The sequence below is a fragment of the Dipodomys spectabilis genome, unplaced genomic scaffold, assembly GCF_019054845.1.
Source record: "Dipodomys spectabilis isolate Male_0828 unplaced genomic scaffold, ASM1905484v1 ptg000416l, whole genome shotgun sequence".
Taxonomy (NCBI): Eukaryota; Metazoa; Chordata; class Mammalia; order Rodentia; family Heteromyidae; genus Dipodomys; species Dipodomys spectabilis.
The window spans coordinates 2,628,217-2,651,176 of NW_024871093.1; the positions used below are offsets into that span (position 1 = coordinate 2,628,217).

Here is a 22,960-nt window from a genome sequence, read left to right on the forward strand (position 1 = left end):
CCAGCATCCAAGAGAGGAGCCTCATTTCCAGGCTCTGTGACTGGCTCAGAGACAAATCCCTTGTTCCCTCTGCACTCCACAGCCTGGTGTCTTTGTCACTTTGGTGGGGTAGGTTCAAGAATACCATATAAAGGGGGAAGCACAGTGGGGTGCAGGCCCAACTCCCTACCATCAGGGAGGAGTCATTGGTCTTGGAAGGTGCTGAAGCCTCCTTTGCCTAGCAGGGAAGACCAGGACCTCTACCTCCTTCCTTCCTTCTTTTTTAATGCCAGTCTTGGGGCTTGAACTGAGGGCCTGGGTACTGAGCTTTTGTGTTCAAGGTTGGCACTCTACCACCTGATTCATAGCTCCACTTTCCAGAGTTTTGGTGGTTAACTGTTGATGAGTCTCACAGACTTTCCTGCTTCAGCTGGCTTTCAATCATGATCCTCAGATCTCAGCCTCCTAAGTCAGCTAGGATTAAGGCATGAGTCACTGGCACCCTGCTCTCTTTCCCTTCTTGGAGTTTAATGCCTCAGGCCAACCAGGCATGAAACTGGACAGGAAGGATAGGCCAAAGACCCCTCCCCCCACCCGGTGGAGAGCAGGTGCCAGGTGCACTTTGTGTCCCTCTGCCTGGCCCCTCCTCTGAGCTGCTGCCCAGCACCTGCTCACCCCTGCCTTCCTCTGCAGAGAAGGAAAGTGAGCAGCGTCCTTTGCTGCTACAGACCTGGGCCCTCACAGTGCTGGCAACCTCTGTGGGCTCCCTGTTGGGGCACAGCAGGTGATCAAAGGCCAGCAACCCACCACAGGGTGGCTCTGATAGGAGCAGTGCCCAAGCTGCGTGTCCTCTTCTCTCCTGCCAGGGAAGCCTGCGGGATGTCGGAGGATCTAGCCTTCAAAGACTAGTCTTTTCTATTCGGATAGGGGCTCCAGCCGGAGATTGGTGATCGTTACTTTGGCCCCTGCCCTCTGCTCAACCCTTCTGCTTGATCCGGGGTCTCAGTTTATGCATCTGAAAACAAAGGCTTGGACCTAGATGGACCAGACCTGACCTGACATGTCCTGTTCATGGCCTGGACTGCACTCTCAGGGTTGACTTGGACATTCATGAACGAGGGTCACCGATAGCTCAGGATTCACCGGGATATCTCTTGCTGCCTTGCTTGGGCTTGACAGTAACTGACAGAATGGGAGAAGGCAGTGGTAGAGGAGGGGGAAGGAGCTTGCAGCCATGCTGGAATTCCAGGTGCTCTGGCTATCACCTCTGTAACAGGACGTGTGCCCCTGGCTGGCTGGCTCTCCTCCCTTAGAATGACTTCCTTCTTAGAAGGCCAGAGAAATCTGCAAATGCCCCTGGTTGCTCTAAACAGAGACAGCAGGACCAAATGATGTTTTCTACATTCATTTGTTTGTTTTGATGCCAGTCCTGGGACTTGAACTCAGGGTCTTGACACTGTCCCTGAGCTTTTATTTTTTTCTCTCTCCAAGCTAATGCTCTACCACTTGAGCCATAGTTATACTTCCAGCTTTTTGCTGGTTACTTGGAGATAAGAGTTTCACAGACTTTCCTACCCAGATTGGCTTAGACCCATGATCTTTCAAGTATCAGCCTTGTTAGTAGCTAGGGTTACAGGTTTGAGCCACCAGCACCCAGCTGGAGCACCAGATATTAGCAAAGGAGAAACCCAGAGAATAAGCTAACTCTAAGATCAGGAACAAAGCCCAGCTCCTCCTCAGGAAGAAGTGACCCAGGCCACCTGAGCTCTGAGTTAGGGAACCAAAGAGGCCACTTCCTGCACAGGCCCAGAGTGACTCTTAAGTCTTATCTTCCTTGTCTGGGGTTTTGTATGTCACCCTCCCTCTGCTTTGCTCAGAGGACTGGGGATCATATTGCGGGTCATCTGCAATCTGTATGTCCTTGCAGGGCCTTCTTGATGTCCAGTTGGTGGCCATTATGTCTAGTTATTGGCTGCTCAGTCGGGTTGTTACACTAGGGAGAGAATTTATAAAGATGATCAGAATCTAAGTTCTGATGCCAGACAGACCAAGCTGTTCCAGAATCCCCTTGCCTGATGGCCCTGGGCAATTCAGTGCCAATCCTTGGAGCCTGCTTGTCTCCTTCCTTCTCAGGAAGGGAGGAAGAGCCCCTGTCCAAGCCTCCACTGGGAGACTCAGAGCTCCAGTTAGTGAAAACGGTGGCCCAGCATGTGTTTTCCAGATACTGGGCACTCTGGAGCTGCAGATGGGCTGGCCCAGAGGGAGGGTCTCTGCCCTTAGCCTGGGTGCTGGTCCAAGGCTCTGTGGCCAGCAGAGACAAAGTGTGCAGTTCACACACACCCCCCCCACACACACCCGGCTCCCCCTCCCTCGGTCCCCACACAGCTGGCTGACCCAGCCCTGCCATGGCCTGCCATGCGCTCAGGGACACTGGGAGCAGAAAATCAGCTGCGTCCCACCCCCACGCACCTTGCTTGCCGTGGGAAGAAAGCTGTTCTCTCAAAATATGTATTCTTTTTTTTTTCTTCCTTCTTTTAATTTTATATGTTGGGTTACAGATTTTATTCATCTAAAAAAATTTTTTTTTAAGTCTTGGAGATTTTCTTTGTCTGAAATGAGGCATTTCAGAAACCCCTTGGCAAACACAGGGCTCCAGGATTGACAGGCACCCAGCACTAAAGCAGCAGCTGGGCCAGGCCACCTGCCTGCAGAGGCCCGCCCCCCCCCCCCCCCCCCCGTGTTCTCTGCCCCGGGAACCCAGGCTGGGCTGGCAGGACAGGGAGCACTGAGGATACCTGGGCCACAGTGTGAGAGCTAGAAGTAGAGAATGGGGAAGGGAGAGCCTGGGCCAGCAACCTGGGCAGCCTGGGCATGATGCTCCCTCTCAGGATGTCAGCTACTTCATTAGTCCCCAACCCCCATCCATTGTCTGCACACACAACACCAGGTTCTGCATGGGTGTAGGCTGGCTGGAGGGAGATAAAGGATATAACTAGGCCTGAGGGTGTTGCAGGCAGACTCAGGAGACGGGGCTGGCATTGCCCCTGGGCCTCACATGGATGAATGGGCTGAGCCATTGAGAGCAAGTTCTAGGCTGTGGGGACCCAATGGGCAAGTCCCTAAGCAATGACACACTCAAGTGTCTGTGTGCCCATAACAGGATTAGTTGATGGGGTTGTGGGAAGGGAGAAGAGACCAGATATTGAGTGGGTTTGGCCAGGAAGAGGTCAGTCAGTCTACATAGGCCTGCAAGGTCAGGAGAGGAGCCCTGGCTCTCTTCTCGGGGTGTCTGTGCCCACTGAGAAATCCTTCACCTCTCTACCCAGTTCCACCCTCCTTTGCCTACAGGCTGTGACTTCCCTACAGACAAAGCAGCCCAATCCAAGCTCTGTCATTCTGCCTTATGTCTCCTCCCATCGACTCAACTGGGCCTGCGCCAGCCAGGGCTAGGCAGGTGCACTGCTATACCTGAGATGTCTTCATGCATCCAGCACCATGAATAGAACTCACCATTTCAAGTGGCTACTCTCCACATCCAGGCAGGGCCATCGCATACCACACTGGTTGGAAACAAATCACTTCAATTCTTTCTTGGCAGTACCAGGGTTTGAACTCAGAGCCTCAGGCTTGCCAGGCAGGCTCTCTGCCCCTCAAGCTACGCCTTCAAGTCCCAGCAACTCTCCTTCCTCTTCACAGATGACTCTGGGGACGACGACGAAGAGCCTGCCTCCCCAGCTGACAAGAACGAGCTCCACCACACTCTTAAGAACCTCTCCTTGAAGTTAGATGACCTCAGCACGTGCAATGACCTCATTGCCAAGCATGGCGCCGCACTCCAGCGCTCCCTGAATGAGCTGGACAGCCTGAAGATCCCATCGGACAGCAGCGAGAAACTGAAGGTGGTGAACGAGCGGGCCACCCTCTTCCGCATCACGTCGAATGCTATGATCAACGTGAGTCGTGCTCCCCCTGGTGGTGGGGTGGGGACTGGGCCAGAAGAGTTTTGCAACTGGGCTTGCCCAGGATCATGCCAGCATGACAGCAGACAGATCAGGTCTGGAACCTGGCAGGCACAGCCATGGGAGTGGGCTGCCTTCCCTGGGTTCTGGAAGCTGCCTTGCTGTAACTGGGAGTGGGGAAGTGTCTCCGTGCTGTTGAGTATAGCATTTGATTACTTTTGGACCCTTTTCTCCGTCTGCCTGAGTGTTCCCCAGACTGTCACTCTCCAGACATGGGTCTGACCACAGTGTCCTTGTTGGGACAGCCACCCAGCCAGAGAAGGCACCCAGGCCAGAGGCACTAGTCATATGGAGTCTGGAAGTGTGCAAAAACGGAAGTTGCTACAGAGCTGAAGTCAAGATCCACTCAGTGTGTGGCTCAGGAAGGCCCTAGGCTGGCTGGAAACAATGGGTAATTCTGGTGTCCAGCTCCAAACTCAGGACTTAGAGCAAAGCCAGGCTGGGATAGGAAACTCACGGACGGGAGAGGAAGCGGGTCAGATCACCAGCCTGAACCCCTGGCATGCAAAACTCAGCTGGGAGGCTGGTGGGCCACAAGCCACCTACACCTGCCCAGGCATGCTCAGGTCTAGAAGCTCAGACATGGCCTCAGAAATCCTCACTCTGAGGCCTGAGGGGGAGCCAGAAGTACCCTTTGAGCCAGGTGCTGGTGGCTCATGTCTGTAATCGTAGCTATTCAGGAGGCCAAGATCTGAATTTCAAAGCCAGCCTAGCCAAGAAAAGTCTATGAGACACCTTTCTCCAATTAATCATCAAAAAGTAGAGATGTGACTCAAGTGGTAGAGCACCAACTTTGAGCCAAAAGCTCAGAGATAGTGCTCAAGCCCTGAGTTTAAGCCCTAGGACCAGCACAAAGCAAAAACGTTAAGTGTTCTTCCCAGACTACCGGAAAACAGCCTGACCAATTTTTCCCCCCTCCATTCATTTTCTTGAACCACCATCTTCCTTACAGCTTCTGTGCGCCCGGTCTCTGTACTTGACATTCCCAGAATGTCAAGCAATTAATGACGTAGCTGTGTTTGTAACCAGCCACCCATCCATGTCCACCTGCACTGCCTCTCACCCAAGACAGAAGCTACTTGACCTTGGAGAGGAAGGTCTGGCTTTCCCAAGATAATGAGGTTCACGGCAGGCTCTGGTCTAGCGCCGTCTTTCATGAGACAGTAGGGGCTCATCTGTTCACAAAGCCATAAAACAGCTCTCCTGGTCTAAGTGCATGACGAATTGTTTCATGAGAAGTGAAGCCCCTTGGGGTTGCCTCCGAGGCCTGTCTGCAGTTCTAGTTCAGGGAACAGTCAGCCTGGAGTGACAGGAGCCACTCAGGCAGGGAAGGGAGCACTCAGTGACCCCAAGGTCCCACCCCTGGGATTTTCCTAGCATCTGCCCCTCATCTTGAAGGAACAGATCCTTTCTGGAAGGGCTGTGTACACACAGCTGTCAGTCAGCTGCCCAGACCCCCACTGTGGGAGAAGGGACCCCACAGGCAAGCTTGCTGGGGGCCATGGGACACATGGTCACCCTTGGCCAGGGGTTTGGACCACAACTGTGCCCCTTCCCCCTCCCATCCCTATTCATGCCTGCACCTCACAGGGTTCATGAGCAATTGGAAGTGCCAGAGAGGGAGCAGGTTCAGAGAAGCCACCTAAGCTGCTCCAGTGTCACCAGGCCAGGATACGGGAGTGTGTGGCCCGCTGTAGCGCTCTATGCCCCATCCCTCGTAATGGCTGCCCTCTGAAGTCACAGGCAGTGGCTTCCCACCTCCCTCATGTTGGTCTCCCAGGCCCAGGAGCTCGTACTCCCTGGCACAGCTTTTACCTGTAAGCAGCCATGTGGCTGCTGATCCACATGGCTGAGGCCTCACCTGGGAAACCTGGGGACCCAGAGATGCAAGCCCCCATACCATCTCCCAGCCTCCCCGCTGCGAGGAGTCTGATGCTTGTCCACTGCCCCCCACCCCAACCCAACATTGGCTGTGAGGGAAGCTTCTAGCCTGAGCTGGGGGGCCTCTTCCCACGTGGGATGTGACCAGTCCCCTTCTCCTCCTGGCCTGGCGGAAGGCTGAGAGTTGCCACCCTGTGTCTCTGACAGAGTGGCTCATGATGGAACAGGAAGTAGGGGCCGGCTGGTCTGACAAACTCCCCAGGAAAAGCGCCCCCTAGAGGCCTCAGGTCAGCCCAGGGCGGCTGCTTCAGCTCACTTTCCCAAGATGGCAAGGAGTCTGTGTTCAGACTTGAGGAGAAAAGTAAGGGGACCTGGTTTTGTTGTTCTTTGTTTGTTTTGCAGTACTGGGTTTCAACTTAGGGCCTCACATTTGCTAGGCAGATGCTTTACCACTTGAGCAATGTCCCTAGCCCCTTTTTACTTGGGTTATTATTTATCAGATAGAGTCTTGTGGGTCGTTTGCCCTGGCCAGCCTAGACTACAGTCCTCCTACCCACAGCCTCCAGGGTCGCTGGGGTGACAATCACACACCACCACAATCTATCTTGTTAGTTGAGATGAGGGTCTAGCTAACTTTTTATTTGAGATAGCCTCGGACCATAATTCTCCCCACCTCTGCCTCTAGTAGCTAGGATGACAACCGTATCTGACAGTCTTTAGAATGCCTTTAACTTCAGGAAAGGTCATCAGTAGCCTAAGTCTTTGGATCCCAAACCATCAGTGGGGATCCCTGCACAGTTTCTGAGAGGCCAGGCCCCATGGCCAGTGGTGTAGCACACCCAGATGCCCACTGGCTCCCCAAGAGTTGGGGCAGCGTCCTCACCTTTCACCCAGCATGGCCTCTTCCCCATTGGTGAGAGCTAGGTGCTCAAACGGGGGGTGTGAGTAACCCCAGGGTTTCCCCATGACACCTCTGCTCATGCCCTGCCGCCCTCTCACCGCACAGTAGGACCATGGTCATGTGGCTCAAGCAGTCTAGGGTAGTCCTGCCCTTGGCCTTTTTCTTTTGTCAGTCCTAGGACTTGAACTCAGGGCCTGGGAGCTGTCCCTGCGTGTTTTTACTCCTGATCTCTACCACTTTGACTCATAGTTCTGCTTCTAGTTTTCTGGTGGTTAACTGGAGATAAGAGCTTCACAGGGACATTCCTGTCCAGGCCAGCTTTGAACCATGATCCTCAGATCTCAGCCTCCCGAGCAGCGAGGATCCCCAGCACCCAGTGCCCTTGGGGGCCTTTAACTCAGACCTTTCAGCAGCTTCCCACAAAGCCCTGCCCATACCTGTGCCATTGTGGGACTCCGCATGGGACAGGAGGGTGGCTGCCCTGGACTCCCACCGCATCCCTCATCCAGCAACTTTCCTCATGAAACAATGTCCTGTGGATGTTTGATGTGTAAACTTCCAGAGGAATGTCACCCAAGGGCCCACAGCTGACATGGCCACTTTGGAAGCCAATTATAGGAGAGGCTGGAAAGTAGACTCAGGCCTGGTCATCTGCAGCCCCAGGGGGAGAGACCTTGGGTACTAGTTGTGTCTCTGCACCTTGACGGCCAGTAGAGGGCAGAGGTAGCTTGCATGGGGGAAGAAGGCTCAGGGATAGGAGCCCAGGTCTCCCTGGGCTCATTCCCTCCCCTTGGCTGAGAGCAGGAGGGCAGGATCGCCCTGCATTCCAGGTAAGCGCCACCTGCCACCCCATCGGCAGGTCCACTGTGCCTTGTGGGCTTTCCTACCTCAGCACTGGCCCTGGCCTTCCTGTAATCTCCATGCCTGCCACAAGGCCTGGCACCCAGAAACCTCAGCACACAGGCCAGAGAAAGAGAGAGAGATAGACAGACAGAGGAGAGGAGAGGAGAGGAGAGGAAGAGGAAAGTCGGGAGAGAATTGGAAATGAGCCCAGGAGCAAAGGAATGAATGGCCCGATTCCCTGTGAGGAGTTTTTCCACGAATAACGGCCAGCCAGTGATGAGAGTTCGCCTGCCATTGAGGAGCCACAAACGCCTGTGTGCCAGCAGAGGTGCTCTGCCCAGGGTGGGGACCTGCTTCCCAAAGTCCCAGGCCTCAGAACCAGAGCCTGCCCATGGTGTGACCCGGAGCCTGTGGTGAGAATGGTCGGATTAGTGCACACGGCCAGCCCAGGCTTTTGAGAATTCATTTCCTATAAAATAGGGCCAAGAAGTCCTGTAGGCTTATTGGGCCATCTCTAAGGTTATCTTGGTGTTGAAGCCCAGTGCTCAGCTTGAAGGACAGGCCTGAGGGCTGAGGGTAGTTCATGTCTGTGCATGAAGTGAATGTCACTAGAGCTTTGTTGTCATTCTCATCATCTGTTTTGTTCAGAAGCCATCCTGAGGCCCACAGTGCTCATTTAGCCTCTACCTTCTACTCCGAATGTAAGCCCCACAGCTTGGTGAGCCAGGTGGGGCCAGGTAGCCTGGTGGTTGGGGACAGGGACCCTGATGCTGGCAAGGGGGGCCGGGACGACTCTTGCATAGCTGGCAGAGCTGCTGTGTGGTAAGGAGTAAGGCCTTCAAAGTCCCCTGAGGGCTGGGAAGGTGGCTCAGTGGTAGAGTGCTTGCCTTGCATGCATGAGGCCCTGGGTTCAATTCCTCAGCACCACATAAGCAGAAAAAGCTGGAAATGGTGCTATGGCTCAAATAGTAGAGTGCTAGCCTTGAGCTGAAGAGCTGAGGGACAGTGCCCAGGCCCCACAACTGACAAAAAAGAAAAAAGAAAGTCCCCCGAAGTGTGGGTCTGAGTCACAGATAAACAAGACCCTTCTTCTCCAACCTCCCTCTGATATCCCACAGATACACAGGAACAGGTAGAGGACAACCCCACAGAAGATCTGGGCCATCTAGGTGCACACTGAGGTCAGAGAACAGGGAGGGGGCCAAGCTCTGAATCTGGGCCCCTGAGTTTACCAACAGGGGGAACGGCTCACAGCTGGTAGAATTGAGGGTACCTGGGAAATCCTGGTATAAGAAGTGGGAGGAGCTGGATGCCGGTGGCTCCTGCCTGTAATCCTAGCTACTCAGGAAGCTGAGATCTGAGAATTATGGCTTAAAGCCTGCCAGAGCAGGAAAATCTTATCTCCAATACTCAAAAAAACGTTGGAAGCGGTGCTGTGGTTCAAGCGTTACAGCACTAGCCTTGAGCAAAAAGAAGCTCAGGGACAGTGCCCAGGCCTAGAGTTCAAGCCCCAGGACTAGGGTAGGGGGCCAGAAGTTAACTAGAAGTTAAAATGTGGCTTAAGTGGCAGAGTAGTAGCCTTAAGCAACACACACACACACACACACACACCCTCAGAAACAGCACTCAGGCCCTGAGATCAATCCCCAGGATCGGTACAAAAATAAAAAAGAAGTTTTGAAAAGTGTGGGAGAGTCCACGGAAGAGGGGCACCCCGCCCAGCCAGGACCCACATGGACTTAAGGACAGTCTGGTTGGAGAGAGGTCAAGGGCGAGGGGAATGGTAGGAGGCCTTGCAGGGGAGAGGGGAACAGATAGGGGAGAAAGATGAGAACAGGTACCGAGCATTCAAACAAATGCGTGGGGAACGTGGGCAGCACAGAGGCCTTTATTGGGGGCATCCGAGACATAACGGCAAGGTCAGAAGGAGCTGCTCACTTCTGGAATACGAGAAGCTTCCCAAAAGTCACACATAGCTCACTGCCCAGGAGGACGTGTGTGGTTCCTCTGGCAAGGCCAGCTGTGGAATGAGGCCTGGAGCTGCCCCAGGCTTCAGGGGTCCTTGGGGCTCCTGCCAGCTGACCGCTGTTCTGCTCCCAGCAGCTTGCTCACTTGGGGCCTGGGGAGATGGGTAAAAATAGACTCCAAAATGGTCTCGAGTCACTTGGCAAACCAGCAGCCAGATGGCACCAGTTCCTGTGTTGCAAAGGGGTGAACTATTTTGAATGTGGAAAGAGCTATTTTAGAGTTTTCATTGCAGCAGATAAAGCTGGCTCTCCCACACAGGGAGAGTCACATCCAGGGGAGCCCACAAGTGTGGGGGAAGGGCTGGCCAGGCCAGGCTGCACAGGAGTAGCCAGCACAGGCCCATGGCCCGCAGGACCCTACCCCGGAAGCTCAGCCTGGCGGGATCCCAGAGAGGAATAGCACAGATCATGGTGGCTTGGCCTGCCAGGAGAACCTCCAGTTGAGTTCAACCCTTGCACAGAGCTCAGGCGTCCTCAGGGTTGGGGTAGGGCACTTGAGATAACCCTATGTCTTCTGGGATGGCGGCCTCTGGGCTTAGGCAGACTGCTGTACCAGAGTCTCAGCTCTTCTCTTTTCTTCCTGTGCAAGCTGTTCTGAGCGTCGGGTTCTTGTTGGGTAAATGAAATGCTGCTAATCCCCCAGTGGAAGGGGAGGGGAGACCCCCACTGGGTCCCCTGGGTTGAGTGTCTGGCTAAGTAAGGGGTCTTCAGGAGACAGGGTGCCTCTGCCATCTCCTCCCTATTCACCACCTTTGGGAGCCCAGGCCAGTGGGTGGCAGGGGCTGTGGTAATGACAGCAGGGTGGGTTGGTGGCCTCAATGCTAGCCACCTGGGGTGTAAGAAGGCCCTCCACCTGCTCACCCCAGGGCTCGAATGCCACCAGAGATGTCAGGTGGCTGGCAGGTGCTTCTGTAGCCGCAGCTGGAAACATGGCTCTTTCTCTGGTCCTCCTGGGACCTGCTGGCTGGAGTCAGCTGGCTACACAGCCTGGGCCCTCCCAGTATTTGTCCCATTCAGTTGCCATCCACCCCAACATCCTGCAGTCCTCTGGCTGGGGCGAAGATTGACAGTTGGAGTGACCACTGGAAGGCCACACCCATTAGGGTCCTTGCTTCTGCAGACCTTCCACCAACTTGGGGAGGTCACACACAGACCCAACTCCTGCTCTCCTGCCTGTGTTTGAGGAGCAGCCAGGTCACTGGAAGGATTAGGCTTAGGAGCAGCAAAAGCGATTAGAGACACCCCCCCCCCGCTTTCGTGGGGTACAGCTGGGCAGAGGTTTCCAGGTCAGATACACTCTGTATCTTCTTAAGGTGACCAGAGAAAATTGCTATGGAGCCCATAGCATCATGGGTGGCTCAGCTTCCCCTGGGCAGACTTCACTCACAGCCTCCTTTACCAGCTCAGGGATTTCTGGAAGGGAATGCCCAATGGGCAGGCAGGGCGGGGACACCCCATCTTGGGAGCTGAGCAGGGAGACCTGCTAGGGGAGGCCCACCTTTGCTACCCTGGGCACCTCAGCAGTACCTCAGCAGACCCTGCAGACTGGGACATCAGCCCATCCCTCTGAATCTCAGCAGCATTCCCACCATCCATGCCCTTTCACCAGAAATCACTCTGCAGCCCTGGGGCTGGGAAGAAGGGGAGGGGCCTGGAATCTCGTCCACATCCTGAGGACAACTGACCCTACAAATCCCAGAACCATGATCTCCGCAGGAGTCCCAGACCTGGGCCTTCCACTCATGCTACCCACTCCCCTCAGTCACTCAGCACACGGAGGGTGGGGAGGTTAGGGGTTCTGGATGGGCCCAAACCTCCATCTGGGTAGGATTGTCTCAGGGGAAATGTGACCGCGTTCAGAGACCTTGGCTGAGTCAGCCAGGCTTTCCCTGGGCCCCTGGGGAGCCTCCCCTCACGGGCCCCCCTCATGGGCCCCAGGCTTAACCCAGCTTAGTGAGCACACAGCCCACAGAGCACCACACACACCCAGCTCAGCATTCCAGGACAGAGGGGCCAGGCCAGCACCTGGCTCTCTCCATAGCAGTGGCAGGATGGGACCTGGCGAAGGCCAGCGGCCGCAGAGGAGAGCCTGGGAGTTGGGGATGGACACCAGGTGGGTGCAATGGGGGGAAGAGCAGGGACAATGGGTTTCTGCAGTCCACGGGCTGACCAGGGCAGGCCATCTGCTGCAGGCATCCCCCACCGGAGACAGGGGCAGAATCCCTAGGTCCAGCCACACGAATGACGCAGACAGTCACAACCTGCCCCCTCTTCCATGACATTCTGTGATCTTCAGATGCCACCCAGCTGCCCAGGGGACTTGACTTCCTGTCAACATGCTGCATTGCTGTAGGCCCTGTGAGAACTGAGGTAGACAGAGGTCATGCCTGACTCCCGGGCCTTGATGACAGTGCCAGGGCAGGTTGTACAAGGCTATCATCCCCAGATCCCAGCTCCACCAGAGGACAGCCATGAGGCCCCTCACCTCAAGGGACACCCCCTTCCCCAGAGAGCAACAAAGATCCAGCTGTACCCCAGGCACCAGCGGCTCACACTTGTAATCCTAACTACTGAGGAGGCTGAGGTCAGTTCAAAGCCTAGTCCAGGACTAGCAAAAAGCAGGACTGGTAGCTTAAGTGGTAAATCACCAGCCTTGACCAAGAAAGCGCAGTGAATTCAAGCCTTGTAGGCAGGTGGAGCGCCGAGACTCAGACCCCATCTCTGCACATACCTCTCTGTGGCCTGGGGCAAGCCCTTCACCGCCCAAGCCCGCGTTACCCCCGGGTCAGGCTTGGTGAGCACTTGTGAGAAGCAGCCTGAGAAGGGGGTGTGGAGGGAAGAAGTGAGCCAGGCCAGGGTAACCAGATGTGGTTGGGATGGAGCCAAGAAGGGCAAGGAGGCACAAGAATGTGGTGGGCCAATCGGGAGGGCCTGGAAGCGGGTGTAGTCAGAGATGGGCTAGGAGGGATTAGGAGCCACATCTCAGATCAGCTGGGGCCATCTGGGTGAGCGGAATGTCCTCTTTTCCCTCAGATGAGAAAATAGTCTTTTTCGGTAGTACTGGGGGATTTGAACTCAAGGCCTCACTCTTGCTCGACAGCCCCCCCCTTTCTTTTGTCTTATTTTTGAAGATTAGTTCTTGCATTTTTGTTAGAGGCCAGTCTCAGCCCCCAATCCTCCTCTCTCTGCTTCTCAGGTAGCTGGGAATCACGGGTGTGCACCCCCACACACCCAGCTTGTTGGTTGAGCTAGGGAATCTCAATAACTTTTTGCGGAGGCTGGCCTCCAACTGTGATCCTCCCACTGTCCCCCTCCCAAATAGCTGGGATTACAGGTGTAAGCCCATCCACCCCCCCCCCCCCCCCCCCCCCAGTGATCATGCCTAAAGTATCTAGAGCCTGCAGGCAGCAAGCGTAGGAAGAGGGAACCTACTTCATCCGTGCTCTGGGTTTGCTTGTATTTTGCTTTTGCTCTTGACCAGTGTGGCTCATTTATAAGGCACAGCTCCTGCCTGCTTGGCTATGATGCTCTCAGGGGCTGGAGAGGAAAATGGTGGGCAGATGGGATGGAGGAGCGCTGGGGAGAGAGAGGGGGTGGACCAGGGCAATGGGGGGGGGGAGACGGACCACCCACAGACCAGCAAACCCCTGAGAATCTGCGCCTGGTTCTGCATGCTTGCTCCCAGGCGCTTGTCCCTGTTGACCTGGGCAGCCCCAGCTTCAGTTCTGTGGTTTGGGGGGGTGGCATGAAGGGAGGTATACAAGGAAGAAGCAAAGTTCTAAGAACCTTGTAGCCCAACCCCCTGCCTGTGGAGTTTCTCCTGCCCGTGCTGGCCCACCCAGCACGCTGCCAGGCAGTCATAGCGGCTCGCCATGCCCAGGGCCTCACTCTGGTGGGCACACAGGCTGCAGGGGCTGACACTAGACTGCATGCTGAGGCCAAGCGTATGGCCCTGGCATGGGTGACAGGGAGCAGCCGGGCAAGCGGGAGGCAGAGGGGGCTCCGGGTTGAGGACCTGCGCTCCGGGTCTGGCTCTGTAGCCACCTTGCTCTGACACATCGACATCTTGGTTCCACCATCTTGGAGCAGGGTGGAGGTGTCCGTCCACCCATCCAGCAGGGCCTCTGTGGGGTCTGGAATGTTCTCAGCATCCAAGGGGGAGGATACGCCACCTTCACTTCTTGTATCCACTGGCCCGGCCAGCCTGGGTGTCTTCTGGTCTGGAGGTTTTGCTGTGTGTGTCATGGGGGTCCCCTCCCTCATGTGATGGGGGATAGGGTTGTGGGGGGCAGGCAGACCACAGGAGGCAGGGTGATAAAGGGTCACCAGGGAACAACAGAGTCAGTCTGGGAGCCAGGCGTGACTGGCTGAAGAGGTGTCCACCCCGCCCTGGGGGAGCCATACAGACCCCACATTTACAGACTGACTAGCTCACGAGCCAATGGCAGGGATGCAGCCCCTCCCACCTGCGAGCTGTTAAGAGCATGAGATAAGGAGATTCCCTCCCCCCTCCCATTCCCACCGCCCGGCCGCTGCCAGGTCAGGACGAATCTCTGCTTAGGTGTGGCCAGGCCTCACACCCAGGCCTTTTGGGAGAGGGCAGGAGAACCCTCAACCTGAGGATGGAGGGAATGCCCTTACCTTGTGAACTTGATGGGGAAAGTTCGATTCACAGCTGAGACAGAGCAGCCTGGGAACACTGTGTCTGACATTACTGTTCACGAGGACTTGGGCTGCCAGGGCCCCGGGGCTCTGCTGGAGCCATTCTTCCAACTCCTAATGATGTGCCCTTTCCCACAATGCTTTGCTGCTTCCCTTGGGCAAAGCAGACCCATCTCTGCGTCTTCAGAATAGGGTTAGGAGTAGCCTTGCTCTGCCCCACCATAGGTATTAGAGGAGGTGGAAGGAGCAGTCCAGAGTTGGGCCTGTTAAAAGGCATGAGGTGCAGAGCCAGCTGCTGACCGCTCATGCCCGTCATCCTAGCTACTCAGGAGGAGGATGAGACCTGAGGATCGGGGTCCAAACCATCCTGGGCAGGAAAACCTGAGAGACTCTTACCTTCAGTTAAAAAATGGCCAGAAATAGCTATGGCTTCAGTGGTAGAGCTCCAGCCTTGAGTGATAAAAAAAAAAGCTTAGGGACAGCACCCAGGCCCTGAGGTCAAGCTCCATAATACACGATCTCTCTCTCCTCTCCCCCCCTTACCTTTTCCTTCCCCCCCCCCCCCCCCACACACACACAAACGGTGCCTGGGTAATGGCCAGCAGTCCTCTCAAGGACCCCAAGCCAGTTAGGCCACCAGGCTGTCCCTGAGGGGCTGCCATCCTCCAGGCTGGGGAGCCTGTCCTCCTTCTCTCCAGGGGCAGCCCAGGACACCCCCCATCACACTCATCCCCACCAGTCTGAGCCCCAGGACCAGATCTCAATACCTGCTGAGTGAAATATCCCAGCTTCCTAGGGCCAGTGCGACTCAAACCCACCATCAGTGAACGGAGGCACCAACACCATCAGTCAATTGGCCATGATGTCTGACCTCCCCAAACTGCAGGAAGCACTGATTTGCTCCCCAAATGGCCTAGAGGCAGACAGGCCATCCTTTAGAACAGCCACCCTGGTGCTTAACTCTCTACTCAAGCCTTTAGCTTTGAAATGTAACATTTGGCCCTATTCTTAGTCAATATAAACGGTCAAGTCTCGGTAACTGGCAGACCACAGTGTTGTCCTCCTCCCTAGGTCTGTACCTGTGTTTCTTGGGTTACCTGGGACTTGTTTGTCCCAGTTCAGTTTTCTTCTTCCTTGGTCTAATCAGTACCTTATCTGCTTAATTTTGACCTGGTCCTAACAATTGCACATTTTATATTCTTTCTTTTGGGGGATCATCACCTTGAGTATTGGGGCACCCCTGAGGAAGAGGGTTAGAAAGCGATCAGAGAAACTGGTCAAACTCAGTAATGTGCTGTTGGTGCGGAGGCTGGTGGGTCTTTGTCACAGAGGCGAATTTTGGACCAATTTTGGACCGAGAGCTCAAGGTGACTGGCATGAGGTGGGGGAGGGGGGGTTGCCAGAAACCATGGAGGAAATGTGACCCCTCCCACTGGGTGAAGGTGTCCAGAGAGGGCAAAGCTAGGACTTCCTGGCTTGGACTCCATGCTCTCCAGGACTGGCTAGGGCCCAGGCCTGGTTTCTGGGGACAGAGGCACAATGACCCGTCTCTGCTTCTCAAGAGGCCTGGCATCCCGTGAGGAGGAGGCAGTGCTGAGTTGGAAGCCCCCAGCTTCAGCGGACAGGCAGTGATGGCCTGGATTGGTCCCTTGCAGGCCTGCAGGGACTTCCTGGAACTAGCGGAGACGCACAGCCGGAAATGGCAGCGGGCCCTGCAGTATGAGCAGGAGCAGCGGGTCCACCTGGAGGAGACCATCGAGCAGCTGGCCAAACAGCACAACAGCCTCGAGCGAGCCTTCCGTAGCGCCCCCGGCAGGACCACCGACCCCACTCAGAGCTTCAGCCAGGGTAAGCATGGCCTCAGGGACCTCAGGAGGCCATCCTCTACCCTCAGCCTCCCTCTGCCCACCAGGTTTGCTTACAGTTCATTGTGGACCCCAGTTCACACACACACACACACACACACACACACACACACAGCTTGCCTGGCCAACCTCAGCCTGCCTCTCAATGGTGGTGGATGTCCCATGCTTTGGTTCCAATTCTCTGAAGCTCAGTTAGCCCATCAATCTACTCTGTGGCAGGCTAAAGGTTACAGGCACCCTGGACAGGGTTCTGTCAGGAAAGGAAGCTGGGCCTCAGACAGGTCCACCATGCCAAGAGATCAGGAAAGGCTTCCAGGAGGAGGGATCAGAGCAGCTGTGTGTTGAAAGGAAGAAGGGAATGAGAGCTAGCACGTACAGTCCAGGCTTGTGGGGAGGGGAGGTCAGGGCGGGCAGAGGGAGAGGGCCTGGACGTCCTTGGCTCTCATCTTCCTTTCTGAGACAGTAAATTGGGCCGGGGACTCTGCGTGTTTTTAGGAAGCCTCTTGAACACTAAAGGAGAGGACAGTGAGGAAGATGAAGATACCGAGTACTTCGATGCCATGGAAGACTCCACGTCCTTCATCACTGTGATCACAGAGTCCAAGGAAGACAGGTGTGCCCTCTGCAGGTGGGGACGGGAGGTACTACCCATCCCGAGGGTCAGCTTTGAACCCACTTGGTTCTCTCCATTTGGTCTATTGGCCAGCTATGTTCTTCAGGCTTTAAGTCTGTTCCAGGTGGAGTGGGGGCTTAGATTCTATTCTCCCAGCTGTAATTCCACTCAGAGGTTTAGGTAGGAGGACTGCAGTCTGAGGCTGGCCTTATGCAAAAATGCATCTGAAAAATAGAGCTGGGGATGGGGCCTAAATGTTAGTGCACTGAGTTCAGACCCCAGCACAGCCAAAAGCTTTCCCTTCTATTGAGAATGGGCACTCACTGAACTAGCTGCGGAAACCCAGCAGGTGCCAACTGCTCATTTTCTTCTCAGAGCAGTTGAAGATCCCACAGCTAGTCCCATCCACAATGTTAAGGGATTATTTTTTATTTGCCTTCAATTATTTATAAAAAGTGTGCTCTCCAAGCCTGTAATGATAGCTGCCTGGGAGGCTGAAATCAGGGAATCAAGATTGGAGGCCAGCCCACGCAAAAAGAAGTTCACAAAACACTGGTGGCCTGTAATCTTAGCTACTCAGGAGACTGAGATCTGAGGATCACAGTTTGAAGCCAGCCTGGGCAGAAAAGCCTGTGAGAATCTTTTCTTATCTCCAATAAGCCAGAAGTGGCACTGTGGTTGAGTTAGCCTTGAGCACAGAGAGGCTCAGGCCTCGAGTTCAAGGCCCCGAGTTCAAGCCCCAGAGCTGGCACCAAAAAATAAATAAATAAATAAAAGTTCACAAGAGTCCATCTCAGCCAGTGGCTGGGCAAGGTGGCATATTTCTGTTAACAGGGAAAGCTCAGTAGGAGGATTGAAGTCCAGGCCACTCTAGGCTTGAAAATAACTTAATTCAAGCCAGGTGCTGATGGCTCACACCTGAAATCTTAACTACTCAAGAGGCTGAGGATCATGATTCGAAGCCAACTGGATCAGGAAAGTCTGTGAAACTCTTATCTCCAACTAACCATCTGAAAACTAGAAGTGGAGCTGTGGGTCAAAGTGGGAGAGCACTAGCCTTGAGCAGAAAAACTCGGGGACAACACCCAGGCCAAGTTCAAGCCCCACAACAAAGAAAAGAAAAGAATTCAAAAATAGAGCATGGTTCAAGTAATAGAGTGCAGGCCCTTAGTTCAAACTCCAATACTGGAAAGAAAGAAAAAAAAACTGTTCTTTCTTTCAGAATGTTTCTAATCCACTCAAGTACAACCTTGAAAGGGCACTTGCTGGCAGTGAACACATTGTCCGTTTTCTGGGTGTGGGTACAGAGGGAAAATCTAAAAATGGGCTGGACACAGCCACTGCTCCCTTGGGGCTGGAGTCTCCATGGACGCACCTGCTAGTACTTCCCCTTCCGTCAGCCCTGCAACTCCAGCTTGGGACCATTTCCTACCTCTCAGTAGCATATTTAAGCTGCAGCCTGTCTGTCCTGCCTCCTCAGCTTCCTTCCGCTCATGGCTCTGAAGCCAGGATGCCCCTGCCCACCCCTCCACACCAGAAGCCCCTAGGTCTGGGCTCCTCCAATCTTCCAAGTAGCTCCTGGCCACCAAGGGCTGAGTTGATTGCCATTCAAGGCCCCCATAGGGCTTGCTGACCCCTTGGCCGTGGTGTCCCCTGCTGCTTTGGCCATCTGTGCAACAAGTGTCAGGACACACACACACACACACACACACACACACACATACACACACACACGTTCTCAGACTTGAACTTAGGGCCTAGGTGTTGTCCCTGAGCTTTTTTGCTCAAGGCTAGTGCTCTACCACTTGAGCCACAGCTCCACTTCCAGCTTTTTGGTGGTTAATTGGAGATAAGAATCTCACAGGATGCTCAGATCTCAGCCTCCTGAGTGGTTAGGATTACAGGTGTGAGCCCCCAGCACCCTGCAGAACACAGGGATGTAGGTGACCCATTTCCTGCCCCCAGGAGCCTATCTGGCGTGCGAGTCAGATGCCCATACTGAAAGATGCCTATACTGAAAGGTCATGCAATATGTGTTGGAGACAGAAAGGGGCCCATTGGGGACCCACTCTATGAGAGCTACAAGTCTTTCATAGGGTGATGGTCATCCCCCACCTCTTCCTAGTCCTGTGTCATGGTCCCCAGGAGAGGCTGGGCACAGGGGCTGCACACACGGGCTGGGCTGAGTCTGAATCACTGCCTGGGGCCCTCAGAGAAGCCTGCTGGGAAGGTGGGCGGGGTACCAGTGTCTCTGACCTGCCTTCCCCCTTTGTGTCCTGCAGAAAAACAGAAGAGGGACCTGTGTTAGGCTCCGTGGACTGGACCTCGTCAGACAATGTGAGTGTGGGAGATCAGCCGAGAGGCAGCATGGGGCAGAAGCTGGGGGGTCTTCTGGGCACAGAGTCCCCAGGGCACACCCCCCACTCCCTGACCCTCTCCACCCACCCCCCACCCATCTGCCTCCCAGGCCACAGACAGGCAGAGCCAACCTGCTCTTCCCACAAGCAGTGTGAGCTCTGATGCCGGTAAGGCCAGGGGTGACCTGGGGGCCTCTGCTGAGAGGCGTGTCCTGCTTCTCTGGCAGGTGTTAGGCAGTGCCTCGATTGAACCCAAGGGTTCATCCAAAGTCAAGAGGCGCGCCCGCATCCCCGACAAGCCCAACTACAGCCTTAACCTCTGGAGCATCATGAAGAACTGCATCGGCCGTGAGCTCTCCAGGATCCCGATGCCGGTGCGCGCGCGGCGGACCTGGGGCCCTCCGGGCTGGGACCTGGGTGCCCCCCACCCTGGGGTGTCATTTCCTTCATGGCACCCGAGGAACAAGGTGTTCATCAACCAAACCCCCAGATAGCAGGAGGGAGACAGGGAGTGACTCCGGAGCAGACAGGGCCGCGCCAGGTCCCAGCTGTCCTGGCCTTGGGTGGATGGAAAGTGGTGGGAGCGGGTTTTGCTAATAGAGGGGAAATTCTCCCTCATACCAGGGGTCGTTCCTGATATCCGCACCCGGAAATAAAGGCTCAAGCAAGGTCACACAAAGGTCCAAGGGCAGAGCTGGGGGTCCTTGTGTCTCCAGGCTGCAGTGGCCTCTCCTCCATGAACGGGCTTGAGGATTCCAGGCCAGACAGCTCCACTGTAGGACTCCTGAAGCCCTTCCTACCTTTGGCCTGTGTCTAGATCTCACAGTGGAGCCACAGCGCCCCCTGCTGAGAATCTGGGGTATCGCGCTAGGTAGCACAAAAAAGACTACAGTGAAGATGGGAGGGGGGCGGGGGTGCTTGCCTGAGGCCCACCCCACCCATCCTGTGCAGGCCTCTGCACTGGGGCCCTCAAAAGAAAACCACAGCTCAGAATCTGAAGAAAACCCCCGCCTCCACTATGGATGGCTGAGCCAGTGCTTGTCCCTCCATCCTGATGGCCCTACACCTGCAGTGGCCTGGCCACAGTTTACATACTGGTGCGGGGGGGGGGGGGGGGGGGGGAGTAAATGTCATCAGAGCATAGCAGAAAGTGAGGAAGAAAGCGGAGGTGGGGCCACAGTGCTGGATGGCAGGGGGACAAAGGGACATCTAGGGGAAGGAGCCCCTCAGAGCAAGGATGTTCTTAAGAGTGTGAGAAGAGCAAGGGTGCTGTGGTGACCCAGGGGCCAGCTTCTGGGCTGACCACCCACCCTCTCCCCCCCCCCCCCCGCCTCCCCCTCCCCCCACATGGGCAGGTGAACTTCAATGAGCCCCTGTCCATGCTCCAGCGGCTGACAGAGGACCTGGAGTACCACCACCTGCTGGACAAGGCGGTGCACTGCGCCAGCTCGGTGGAGCAGATGTGCCTGGTGGCCGCCTTCTCTGTGTCCTCCTACTCCACCACGGTGCACCGCATCGCCAAGCCCTTCAACCCCATGCTGGGGGAGACCTTTGAGCTGGACCGCCTCGAGGACATGGGCCTGCGCTCCCTCTGCGAACAGGTGAGCCCCCCCGGGCTGGCCCTGCGCTGCCCCTCCGGCCTGTGACCGACCACCAAACCACTGGTGACCAGCCGCTGGGCTCAGGGACAGCACAGCCATCACACGGAGGACTGGCATGGGGGGGGCCTATACGTTCAAAGCCTGGGGGTGGGCGAGGAGACCACTCACCAGACAGGACACTACTACAGCAGTGGCCACGGTGGGGCTCAGGGCGAGGCTGGGCTTGGTGCCTGGCAAAGGCCACAAAACCTTGGGGTGCCCGAGGGAGTGAGGGGAGCCCACAGAGCCCGTGTTGTGGAGTGAGGAAAAGCTGTGGAGAGTTGAGACAGGCCAGGGCAGGTGTCCAGGAAGTGGGGTTAGTGGGGCGCCCATGCTGCGGAAGGGCAGCTCAAGGGGGGGACAGGAGAGGAAGTCCCTGGACGTCCCCGCCCATGGTGAGGACTTGGTGAGGACTTGCTCCCACCCACTCCACCCCTCCCCACTTCCTATTCCCCCAGAGCCACACTCAGCTACAGCTCATCTCACTGGGTGGGCTGGGCAGGGCTGCGGGCCCCCATATCGTGCTGTTTTGCCATTGGACCCTGCCTTGGGTCCAGGACCACCCCTGGGCCCCAGAGGAAGCTGGGCCCCTGGCTGGGAAGGTGGGTGACTTCCCGTCCAGCCAAGGTCACGTTGTGTGGTCTGGCCCTAGGTGAGCCACCACCCACCCTCCGCGGCCCATTACGTGTTCTCCAAGAACGGCTGGAGCCTCTGGCAGGAGATCACCATCGCCAGCAAGTTCCGGGGCAAATACATCTCCATCATGCCGCTGGGTGAGCTGGGACGGGGGGCCCACTGGGAGCTCTGCCCCCCCCCCAAAGCTGGCCTGGGGCTCCCAGGGGAGACCGCGGTGCAGGTCTGCCCCTCCCCCCACACCAGTACCCACAGCCTCCCCACCTGTGCTCTGGCACCAGTCTGCATGGGTATTTCTCTGGTTCCCACCCTGGGCCTGTGAATGGATTGGCCAGAGGCCCAGACAGGGAGGCACCGTGACCTCTGACCCCCCCCCATCCAGGTGCCATCCACCTAGAATTCCAGGGGAGTGGGAATCACTACGTGTGGAGGAAGAGCACCTCGACTGTCCATAACATCATCGTGGGCAAGCTCTGGATCGACCAGGTCGGTGGGAGGGCCGCTGGGAGGAGGGGCGGGGCTGGGAGGAGGGCGGGGCTGGTGGAGGGGCGGGGCGGGGAGCTGGGAGGCGGGATGGGGCGGAGGGGGTGGGGCTGGTAGAGGGGCGGGGCGGAGGGCGGGGTTGGACAGCTGGGAGGCGGGGACAGGGCTGGGAGGAGGGCGGGGCTGGTGGAGGGGCGGGGCGGGGAGCTGGGAGGCGTGGCTGGGCGGAAGGGGTGGAGCTGGTGGAGGGGCGGGGCTGGGAGCTGGGAGGCGTGGCTGGGCGGAGGGGGTGGAGCTGGTGGAGGGGCGGGGCTGGGCAGCTGGGAGGCGGGGACAGGGCTGGGAGGAGGGCGGGGCTGGTGGAGGGGCGGGGCGGGGAGCTGGGAGGCGTGGCTGGGCGGAAGGGGTGGAGCTGGTGGAGAGGCGGGGCGGAGGGCGGGGTTGGGCAGCTGGGAGGCGGGGACAGGGCTGGTTGGAGGGGCGGGGCTGGTGGAGGGGCGGGGCGGGGAGCTGGGAGGCGTGGCTGGGCGGAGGGGGTGGAGCTGGTGGAGCTGGTGGAGGGGCGGGGCTGGGCAGCTGGGAGGCGGGGGACAGGGCTGGGAGGAGGGGGCACGGGCCCGGGGTTGGGCCGCGCTGACCACCGCCCGCCCTAACCAGTCAGGGGACATCGAGATCGTGAACCATAAGACCAAAGACCGGTGCCAGATGAAGTTCGTGCCCTACAGCTATTTCTCCAAAGAGGCGGCCCGCAAGGTGAGCGGCGCCCCCACCGCAGCCCCGGAGGCCCCGGGGCGGGGGGGGGGGGGCGGAGGAGAAGGGGGGGCTGGGAGCGCGGCCTGCGCTGACGCGGGCCCTGCCGCGTCCACAGGTGACCGGGGTGGTGAGTGACAGCCAGGGCCAGGCCCACTACGTGCTGTCGGGCTCGTGGGATGAGCAGATGGAATGTTCCAAGATCGTGCACAGCAGCCCCAGCAGCCCCAGCTCCGACGGCAAGCAGAAGACCGTGTACCAGACCCTGCCAGCCAAGCTGCTGTGGAAGAAGTACCCGCTGCCGTGA

The 22,960-nt window shown here is 56.8% G+C and overlaps 1 protein-coding gene across 4 annotated transcripts in view; it reads left to right on the forward strand.

The window, feature by feature from the left end:
• Osbp2 (oxysterol binding protein 2) overlaps positions 1-22,960 on the forward strand; it is a 120,313-nt gene that overhangs the window by 91,734 nt on the left and 5,619 nt on the right. For 2 of the 4 annotated variants that reach the window (XM_042667650.1, XM_042667651.1), the window contains exons 3-12: positions 3,676-3,932; positions 15,968-16,160; positions 16,673-16,790; positions 19,073-19,127; positions 19,375-19,521; positions 20,503-20,748; positions 21,440-21,560; positions 21,803-21,906; positions 22,561-22,656; positions 22,772-22,956. In XM_042667650.1, the coding sequence (XP_042523584.1) occupies positions 3,676-3,932; positions 15,968-16,160; positions 16,673-16,790; positions 19,073-19,127; positions 19,375-19,521; positions 20,503-20,748; positions 21,440-21,560; positions 21,803-21,906; positions 22,561-22,656; positions 22,772-22,956 (1,522 nt within the window). Of the gene's footprint in view, positions 1-3,675; positions 3,933-15,967; positions 16,161-16,672; positions 16,791-19,003; positions 19,036-19,072; positions 19,134-19,374; positions 19,522-20,502; positions 20,749-21,439; positions 21,561-21,802; positions 21,907-22,560; positions 22,657-22,771; positions 22,957-22,960 lie in introns of all 4 variants that reach the window. The other 2 variants (XM_042667653.1, XM_042667652.1) reach the window with 2 other exon arrangements.